Genomic DNA, 10,707 nt, shown 5'->3' with positions numbered 1-10,707 from the left:
TATGTTACTACTACTACTGCTGCTAACACGTATGTTACTACTACTACTGCTGCTAACACGTATGTTACTACTACTACTGCTGCTACTTTCACTGCCACCACGTATGTTACTACTACTACTGCTGCTAACACGTATGTTACTACTACTACTGCTGCTAACACGTATGTTACTACTACTACTGCTGCTACTTTCACTGCCACCACGTATGTTACTAGTACTACTGCTGCTAACACGTATGTTACTACTACTACTGCTGCTACTTTCGCTGCTAACACGTATGTTACTACTACTACTGCTGCTACTACTACTGCTGCTGCTACTTTCACTGCTACCACGTATATTATTACTACTGCTGCTAACACGTATGTTACTACTACTACTACTACTACTACTACTGCTGCTGCTACTTTCACTGCTACCACGTATATTATTACTACTGCTGCTAACACGTATGTTATTACTACTACTACTACTACTACTACTGTTGTTGCTGCTCTCCAGTTCCTGATTTACGGCACAACATGCCTCCAAAACAAAATGTGTCAACACCAAGTGTATTGAACAGTGTAAACTAAAAACATTTAAAATTTCTCACAGTACTTAACAAAACAGCAGACACACAAACACACTCTCACACACACACACACATACAATTACCAAATGAAAGTTACTAGATAAAAGTTGAGTGGTGGCAGCGAGCAGCCCTGAGTGAAGCCTCACAGTTGCTGTCTCGTCTCTTGATGGTCCACCAGTGACCTCACCAACTTTCCATTCAGCTCCAGAATGGCCTTACATGGAGCAGGGAGACAAGATTACAGCAACGGAGCCCAGCATCCACCTGCTATTTTTAGACGTTATGAGTGATGGAGGCTAATCTCCCCCCTGAACGAGATTTCAGAGCCGTTTGCGCTTGTGTCCGAGTGAAGCGGCACCGCTTCAGAGTTCATGTTTGGTCTGTTCAACTTGGCTTCAACTAACGAGTTCAGCTAAGTCAACATTTCACATTATTTCCCCCTTTTTAACATCTCTCTCTCTCTTTCTCCGCAGACCGTGAGGATCAGTCAATTCTCTGCACGTGAGTGAAAACATACAACCCTTAACAATTTTCCATCACATTGTGCCATGCATGTGAGCACACAAATTTTGTTTCCATCACTTAAGGGGGCCCCCCGCATTCACCTTCATTCATTCCCTGGAGAATTAAACTAACGTTAAACCCTAAAATAGAGTGACGTATGTTGTAGGGAGTTTTCAATTAACTGATTACTCTCAGTCTATAAAATTGCAGAAAATAAAAAGATATATAAAATTAAGCTCAACCTGACATATTGAAAATGATTGTTTTTGTCCAGACAACAGTTCAAACCCACCAAAACTCAGTTTACTATCATAGAAGACAAAATAAAACAAGCAAATATTCACATTTGAAAAGTGAGTTTTTGACATTTTAGCTTCTAATGGAAAAGAAAAAAAAAACAAATAACTGCTCTCTATTATAATCTTTGTCTCTCTCTCTTTTATTCTCCATATGTTTCATCCGACTCTCCTCACCACGTCACCCAGAGGTGAGTCTGGAGCGGGGAAGACAGAAAACACCAAGAAGGTGATTCAGTACCTGGCTGTCGTCGCCTCCTCACACAAGGGCAAGAAGGACGCGAATCCTGTGAGTAGAAACGGCTTCAGAAACTCCATCGAGATGTTTCAAGCAATGTTTAAAGATTGCTCTTGAAAACTGGATATGCAGTACATAGCAGCCAAGTAATAATTACATCCAACAAAACAAATGACAAATAGAATTTAAATATATCACAATGATGAATTTCAAGATCAAAAACACCACAGCGTCAGACTTAGACATGGTGCAACTGCCCAATATTTTCTTAGTAGTGATTTGACTCTTTCAAAGACTCATAACAATCTTACCTCTTCCCCATGGCTTACATCTTTCCCACGGTAAAAATACTCCTTAAAGTAAAAGTACTCATTATGCAGTGTGAGTAGAATAATAATAAATTCTACTATTCGATTAATTTAGATGATGCAATAAAATGTACGCAGCATTTTAATGTTGTAGCTGGTTTAGGAGCTAATTTCAAGAAGTAAATGTTGAAGAAGATGTTTAAGATCTCAATTTGCACAGTAACTAGGAACTACAGCTATAAAATGATAGGAATATAAACAATTATTAACACATTATTAGGATAATGTGCTCTGAAGAAATACTACCAGCTTCCACACTAACTTTATCAGCTATCAAAATTATAAAAATAAATTTATGATGGCATGAAATTCATTGCTCATGGAGAAAATAAAACTTTAAGTTAAAAGCAGAGTCCCAATTCGATGCTGGGTCTGTTTTTTATATAAGTTCTATGGATGTATAAAACCTCTTAAAGCTGCTTAGATCGTGCATACACATATAATTTTTAAAAAACAAATGTCATTATGGAGATGCTACATATCGTAGGATCAGTTAGATTCTCCACAATTCAGTCATACAGTTCATTTTACGGAAACAAAAGTTTATTTTGAAGCAGTCATAAAATCAGCACACACTCACCGGCCACTATATTAGGTACAACTGTTCAAATGCTTGTTAACACAAATAGCTTTCATCCTTTCTACGGCAGTCTAAATGTTTCTCTCGCTCTAGATCAAATGAATGATTCATATTTTTATACAAATAATATTCATTCTGGTTGAAACAAACAAATTAATAGGAGCTTATTTACCATCTTTGCTGAGCAAGAGTATTTGTGGGAAAGGAATTAAAGGCCTTTCCCAGATATAGGCAGGGTGAGTTCAGGGACTTAAGTAGGGCTGGGCAATAAAACAATAATGATGATTATCGATAATATAATTTTCCTCAATAACAATTTAATAAATATTCAATATATCGTCAATAAACATTTGCTTTTATTCATTTGAAACACAAACAAATTAGCACTTAATTTGTCTATTAAAATATTTATTTTGTTGAGGAAAAGAGGCCTGAAAGATTAACTAATCATATTTGTTGGAAAAGATAATGGTTTTGAATGTGCTAACTCAGATTTGTGAAGTGATCCACTGTATCAAGTGTTTGTCACATTCTGACCATAAAGAAGTTTAAACACATAATTAACCATCTGGTTTCTTAAATTTTCACTCAGGAGCAAAAATCTGCTTTTAAACTTGGAAGAAATGATTTGACTTTCATCCTGATAATTATCGATATCGAATGATATGAAATGTTTTTATCGTGATAACATTTTTGGCCATGTCGCCCAGCCCTAGATTTAAGCAAATAAAAGCTTGGGCTATTAATTGAAGTTTTACGGTATTCCAAGGAATAATTGTACACAGTATGAATTAAGAGAAAACTAACTAAAATAAGATTGTGTGCTTTACAGTGTATCTCTGCAGTGGTCATGTTTGTTTTTAGCCAACAAATATATTTTGTGTGTCAATTTCAGTTTAAATGCATTATACATTGTTTTTGCTGGAAGTATCTTCGGCTCCATAATGAATTTCCTCAGTGTAATAATAAATAAAATGTTACGTATGTTGTGATGTTAGCTTGAAGCTGTTCCACATTTTAGCAAACTTAACTAAAAGTTTGGTTACTATCATATGAAAGACAGAGCCTTCATTTGAAACTGTACTAACTCATTTAAATGTGATGAACTACAGTGTATCAGAACACAAAATATTAAATCACATATTCTACTGTGCATGACAGGATTCAGTGGCTGCAGCTGTGGTCAAGGTGAGGACAGACTGTTGTTGTCTGTGCGTCTGCTGCTGCTGCTGCTGCTGGAGCTTCTAATTGTTCTCACATCTATGACTGAAGATTTATTTTTAAATCATAAAATAGCAGCAATGTCAGCAAAACAGGTGCAGGGAATGGAAAATGATCGTACTTACAAATGACCATCGAGTCTTCATATCTTTCCAACAAGTTACAGCTGCTGTTCTGTCAGCTGCATATAATCCAGTGAAGAACTATCTGTGGTTTGTTTAGTTTTAAGGTTTAATGATGCTTGACCTCTGGTCCTGCTGCTCTGCTGCTTTTCAAGCTGTCATGCGGGCAGCCAATTTTGGGGAGATGTTAAATGTAGTACCTTTTTAAAAAGAAGGCAAGTAAGTTGAAGATTCATTGAGTTTCTAACCAGTTTGTGTTCCTGTGTCTTTCTGCAGCCGCCGCAGCAGCAGGGGGGATCTCTGGCCTACGTAAGTGTAAACTCTTTTACACTACTTAAAATTGAATGTGTCAGTCTTACATCTTGGTATGTATGTATTCAATTTAACGTGCTTATCAGCTGTCATGTGCATGTCTGCTGTTAAATACACAGAATAGATAGATACACATAATATCGAGGGAACGATCATGAACATATTTAAATGATTATGGTTTGATATTTGCAAGGATCTGCACCAAACAATTTATTGTTTATTGTAGAATAATTTTTGTAGACCGGGACATCTCTGCAGCACAACAATATTTAATTCAAAATAGTATTTTACAGGGTTCCCGCGACCCTGTAGGCAGGATAAGCGGTTGAAGATGGATGGATGGATGGATTTCTGACACACATTTTGCTTTTAACGACTACTGCAAATCTTATCAAAACGTTGCGATTCACGTTGCGATTTTGATAAGATTTCGATTCATTGTTCAGCCCTAATATAGTGCAATAATAATAATAATCAACGCATTTATTTATAGAGCACTTTTCAAAATCCATGTTACAAAGTGTTTCACAAGGGCAGAAATATAAAACACAGTTAAAAACCAGAAAAAGTGTTCAGGCAGAAAAAAACCATGGAATGAAAATACGGTAAAACGAAAATTTTATTTAAATATAATCACTAAAAGGTCAGATATAAAGCAGGGTGAGAGGCCACAATCTTTTAAAGCAACAGTGAATTTCTGTAAAAGTTTAAAGAGGCTAAAACAGGAGTGATGTGATCACGTTTCTTTGTTCTGGTCAAAAGCCTGCCAGCTGAGGTCTATACAGTCTGGAGTGGATCAATAGATTTATGGTTCAAGCAAGTAAAAATGTGTGTAACCTTGTTATGGGTTGAAGGGGGAGCTGGAGAAGCAGCTGCTGCAGGCTAATCCCATCCTGGAGGCGTTTGGAAACGCCAAAACCATCAAGAACGATAACTCCTCAAGATTTGTAAGTTTTTAATCTGTTTCTAAGTCAGCACTTTGACTTTGACTCACCTCAGTAGTTAATGGTGTCATGTAGCTGCTGTTGTCTCCTCTGTCCACAGGGCAAGTTCATCAAGCTCAACTTTGATGTGACTGGCTATCTTGTTGGGGCTAATATTGACACCTGTATCCTTTTGATCAAATGTGTTAAAAATAACATAAAAATGATCTCAAAATAATATGCCTAGTGCCACTGTAACTGAAAACTGACATGGTTATCTACTTAACCCTCTCCTGACCCGAACAGACCTGCTGGAGAAGTCTCGCTGTATTCGTCAGGCCAACACTGAGAGAGCCTTTCACATCTTCTATTACATGGTGGCAGGGGCCAAAGACAAGCTGAGGGGTGAGCAGCTACAATATGAGCAAGAAAAAAACACTATTTTTACTGTAAGATGGGTTTATAGAGTGAAAATAAAATATCAAGGAAATTGTAGCTTAGCTGTCTTACCCAGAGTGAGGTAAGATAAAACATCTAGTACTAAAATAGGTCTGTTTAGCCTAGTTCTGTATCAAGACTGAAGGCAGGGACAAGGGTGTAAATTTCATCTAACCGTTGGGGGGGGGGCAATAAACATAAACTTTCTCAAGCGAAAAAAGGGGCCACAAATAATAAAGCCAAAGTTGTAATTGCACAGGATATGTGTACACAGAGGGAAGTCGTACTGCTATTAGTAGTGTAATATGGATAATATTACATACATATATGTATAATATGTACCTAGTCTTTTTACCATTGGTCAGTCACGGCCAAATTAGCTGAAAAGCAGCCTATTCCAGTCCAGAGGAGATCGATCGGCACATCTCTAGCTGTAGTGGGTGACTTACTATCAACAAGCTATTAGAAAGGCTACCAAACAAACTAGGTTACATTACAATAGGTAACATACGACTCAAGGAAAAATACATCAGTTATCATATTATTTTTGTCATGATTTTATTAATTAATTTATATTAATTTATTAATGACTCCGCATCCTCTGTATTAAAGAGAAAGAATCACTTCATCTGATGTTTCAAGTGAATAAAACAGCCGTGCCAGCCTACTTAACGTTACTGGAGTTCCACAACTACTGAAGCGATTCAAACTTTCTCTCCCTCCGGACTGTGTGTTGGTGATGTAAAGGGGGGAAGTAGGCAGTGGACCAAACCATTTTGAGGCAAAGGAGGGGGTACTCAAAATTTTTCTATAAACTTAAAACACACTTTTATGTTATTGGGGTGACCACCCCACGGTCCCCCATTATTTCTGACTATGGGCTTATGGGAACTGCTAGCTTAGCATTAAATCGAAAAAAGAAGACCTTTGAAAAACTCTACATTGGACTTATTTGTTCTTATTTTCACAAAGCTGCTGTACATGTTAATCCATTCAGGTTTGTTCAAGACATTTTACAAACCTGTCGACCCGCCCACGTGGACAGGAAGATGCTACATGTTGTCACTGCACCCAGCTGTTGTTGGACCAAAGATGGCTCCAATGCAAACTGCTGATAAAACCAGTCTCGTTTTTTGCCATGCTGGCTCTAGAGCCTGTACATTCGTCATCTTGTTACATTTCTATTTCTATTTCAGTAAAGATACATGTTGCACAGCAAATACATCTTTCATGTTTTTTGAATGCGCGTTTGTTCACTTTTGATGAAGCTAGGCCGGCAGGTTGCCCCTGCTTTCAGTCTATAAGCTAAGGATAAAAATAAAAACTTACAATTGCTACATATGTCAGAGGTCGCACGCCTCTGGAGCAACCAGGGGTTAAGTGTCTTGCTCAGGGACACATTGGTGGATGTGTCACAGTAGGGAATTGAACCTATGTGTCTTATCCACTGCGCCATCTGGACATCACCCCCTGGACATCTCTGTAGAAGATGAAAAATTATGTTGAGTTTATCAGCTTTGGGTCTGACAACTAGCAAACAAAAGGTATCATCAAAACTTTCACTTGGTGTGTTTGCGTGTGTGTGTTTTAGAGGAGCTTCTGCTGGAGGACTTCGGCAGCTATCGTTTCCTTTTGGCGGGTCACGTGGAGATCTCCGGTCAGGAAGATGACGAGATGTTTGACGAGACTCTGGAGGCCATGGACATCATGGGCTTCACCGAGGAGGAGAGACTAGGTACAAACTGCTCAGAGCCCACCAGAACCAACGTCACAATCGAAACCCTTTACTTGAACCCACTTTGCTCGCTCAGTAGGTCTCATAAATGACCATTTGTCCATCCACCCAAACACTTTCTAAATTACCTTTTTTCCGGCTTAAAGACAAGAAGTTATTGTTCTACTGAGAATATTACCACAAAAAAAACCCTCAGGAATATGAAAGAACAACATCAGGAAGTTAGAATGAACATAATCTTATGATTAATTATCTTAAGGTCACAGTTCAGAATCAAATTGAATTCATTTCAGGAAAAGAGTGGGGAAAGAAAAATCACTGGAAAACCAAAGAGAAGCTGTCCAAATGTTCTCCAAATCTACTCCTGTCATAACAGATCCACACTTCCTATCTCCCTGAACACATAAAAAACATTTCAAAGAGACCTCTGCAGCTGCCCAGCACATCTTACTGAAACGTCTTTGATTATACTAACTGTGCAGCTGTATTGTGTTAGAAAATAGAAATATATGATCAGGACTCTGTACTAGAAGATATTTGTAATTTCTTCATTTGGCTCAGGCAAAAAACTCTAAGTACATTTGTAACATCATTTTAAATGTCACTCTTACTTTCCTGTTCCTCGCTGCAGGGATGTTAAAGGTGGTGTCCACTGTTCTCCAGCTGGGCAACGTCAAGATTGAGAAGGAGAGGAACAGTGAGCAGGCGACCATGCCTGACAACACGGGTAACCATTTTTAAAAAATACCAACACCAGCATTGTAATTGACCTTGTAAACATCTCTGACCTTTCCCGTGTCATGTTGCCCATCAACCCCAGCCGCCCAGAAGGTGTGTCACCTGCAGGGCATCAATGTCACCGACTTCACCCGCGCCATCCTCACCCCCCGAATTAAAGTGGGCAGAGAGGTGGTGCAGAAGGCGCAGACCAAGCAGCAGGTGACAGCAAACCAAACCTCATTAACTCAGAAAATAAAGGCTCTTCTAGTATAATTCCTTCTGAAATATGGTGGAGGAAAAATGGAAATACTCAAAGTATCTGAGGCTCTGAGTAAATGTACATAGTTAATGTCCTACTCTGAGCTTGAAGAAGTGTTTGTTTAACCCTTCTGTCGCATCACTATCATCCCAAAATGAATCGTAACAAATACTTTTACTGTCTCTCTTCACCCTTCACCCACATCCTCCTCCTCCAGGCTGATTTCGCGGTGGAGGCTCTGGCTAAGGCCATGTACGAGCGCCTGTTTCGTTGGATCCTGGCCAGAGTCAACAAGACGCTGGACAAGAGTAAGAGGCAGTCGTCCTCCTTCCTGGGCATCCTGGACATTGCTGGCTTTGAGATTTTTGAGGTGAATTTAAAACAAACATTTAAATACTTTGAGTGTTTGTTTCATTGTATTTAGGTTGTTGTTCTAATCACTGCAACGTTTCTCTGCTTCAGGACAACTCCTTTGAGCAGCTCTGCATCAACTATACCAACGAGCGTCTGCAGCAGCTCTTCAACCACACCATGTTTGTCCTGGAGCAGGAGGAGTACAAGAGAGAGGGCATCGAGTGGAACTTCATCGACTTCGGCCTCGACCTGCAGCCCTGCATTGAGCTCATCGAGAGGCCGGTCAGGACGGACTGCACCCACACATGCATGGCCTGAAATGACTAATTATTTATAGATATATTTATAGTGAATCGGGGCCCACAATTATAAATAATTAGAAATCTTAAGATTACAAAAGGTCTCCGCTGAGAGTGAAGAATAAGAAGCAAAGTGTAAGAATAACCTCTAAGTGCACACATGATGAGTTACATGCATGAACAGAGCAGAGACGAGGATTTAACCAGCATTGTTCATTCTTTAAAAAAAACATCCTTACATTTTACACAGTTAAATGTTATTGTACAAAAAGTAATGTAATTTTTATTCTTTTAAATTCTAAACAATTCCAGTAGCAATTTAACATGTGAAATGAATAACAATATAATATATTTATGATAATATGGATTAAATAATAGAGCTGCTGGTCGACGAGGTACAGTTCAACTGAGAAATCATATAATAAGGATTATTTAGTTCTACATTGATAAGACAAATTCAGTGGCAGATTTGCACAAATGTTAAACGCAGAAGAAAGACACCGTATCAAATGCAAACAACAGGCTCTGTTTATGTACTCTACACCTGTAAGAACAAGCCAAGCAAGAAGTGATGCTTTTATTCTTAACTCAAAAAAGTCATATTTACAACCTTTAAAAAGCACTTACCTGCACTTCTGCCTGTATCAGTCCCCACGTGCAAACCCAACTGTGGACAAATGAGCTAACCCTGATCAAAAATAACTGCTACTGATTATCTGTGTCCTTTACTGTCCTGCAGAACAACCCTCCAGGCATCCTGGCCCTGCTCGACGAGGAGTGCTGGTTCCCCAAAGCCACAGATTTTACCTTCGTGGACAAGCTGCTGAACACCCACACCGGTCACGTGAAATTCTCCAAACCCAAACAACACAAAGATAAACTGATGTTCAGTGTGCTGCACTACGCCGGTAAGGTAAGGATCACTGAAGGGGAACACTTATAGTTTAGTTTACAATAAGGCCAGTAATATTCTCAGCCGACCTGATCACCATCAGTTCTCCTTGTGAAGACCCTGTTATTGTTGGCTTATGTGGTTGCATCATCTTGTCACAAGATCTCTGACGTAATTGCTGACGTAATCTGCACTCTGCGCATGCGTTGGCGTCTGTAGCCACCTGTCGGAAGTTCCGTCTTGAACCGGACTCTTATCCAGTTTTAATCCACTTTTTTCGTTACATTTTTTTTTTTTATATCCTTTTATTTAACTTAACTTTATTTAAGTTTTACGTGGGTTAAGGATTTTAGTCATCCGACATGGATTTTAAGATAGATGACCGTAAAAACGCGATCAACGCTACTGATCGCAACAAAGCTCCGGTGACTATGCAAGCCGAGATAACTCTGCCCCATGAGGACTGCTCACTCCTTAAGAAAGCGAACAAGAAGATTGCTGACCTTATGGAAGACATCCGACGACTTTCAGAGGAACTCAAAGAGAAAGATTCCCTGCTGACTGGCTTTATGGATGTAGCTTCAGTACAAGCCAAACAGATTGTTTCTCTTAGCGCAACCGCTAACATCCAGGACACCGTGTTTTGGGACCCCTCTAGTCTTCCCAGGCTTTCATCCTGCTCGACTCCGAAGCATCAGTCAACCTGGGCTGAAGTGGTGGTCCGTGGCTGCAAGAGAGGCTCGGATGGGGCTGCCTCTCCTCCGGACATCGGCCTCTCCAACCGCTATGCAGCCTTGTCTAACGACACTCCGGTCCATCCAGCGGATTCACCTGCGGCTTCGAGTCTCCCTGATACGGATCTCTTTCGGCGC

The 10,707-nt window shown here is 39.5% G+C and overlaps 1 protein-coding gene across 1 annotated transcript; it reads left to right on the top strand.

Annotated features, from left to right (window-relative positions):
* Positions 1-1,528: 1,528 nt before the first annotated feature.
* LOC123966057 (myosin-11-like) lies at positions 1,529-9,856 on the top strand (the record flags this gene model as incomplete). The annotated part of the gene is made up of 11 exons (XM_046042294.1): positions 1,529-1,663; positions 4,180-4,212; positions 5,070-5,162; positions 5,260-5,323; positions 5,445-5,543; positions 7,168-7,311; positions 7,943-8,038; positions 8,132-8,250; positions 8,508-8,660; positions 8,753-8,926; positions 9,683-9,856. Coding segments are annotated over exons 1-11 (1,284 nt in total), but the record flags the coding sequence as incomplete, so codon positions are not given.
* Positions 9,857-10,707: the final 851 nt, after the last annotated feature.

This window comes from Micropterus dolomieu, unplaced genomic scaffold (genome assembly GCF_021292245.1).
Source record: "Micropterus dolomieu isolate WLL.071019.BEF.003 ecotype Adirondacks unplaced genomic scaffold, ASM2129224v1 contig_12379, whole genome shotgun sequence".
In the NCBI taxonomy this organism is placed as follows: domain Eukaryota; kingdom Metazoa; phylum Chordata; class Actinopteri; order Centrarchiformes; family Centrarchidae; genus Micropterus; species Micropterus dolomieu.
Note: the sequence above shows the minus strand (reverse complement) of the source record. Positions and strands in the feature narration are given on the sequence as shown.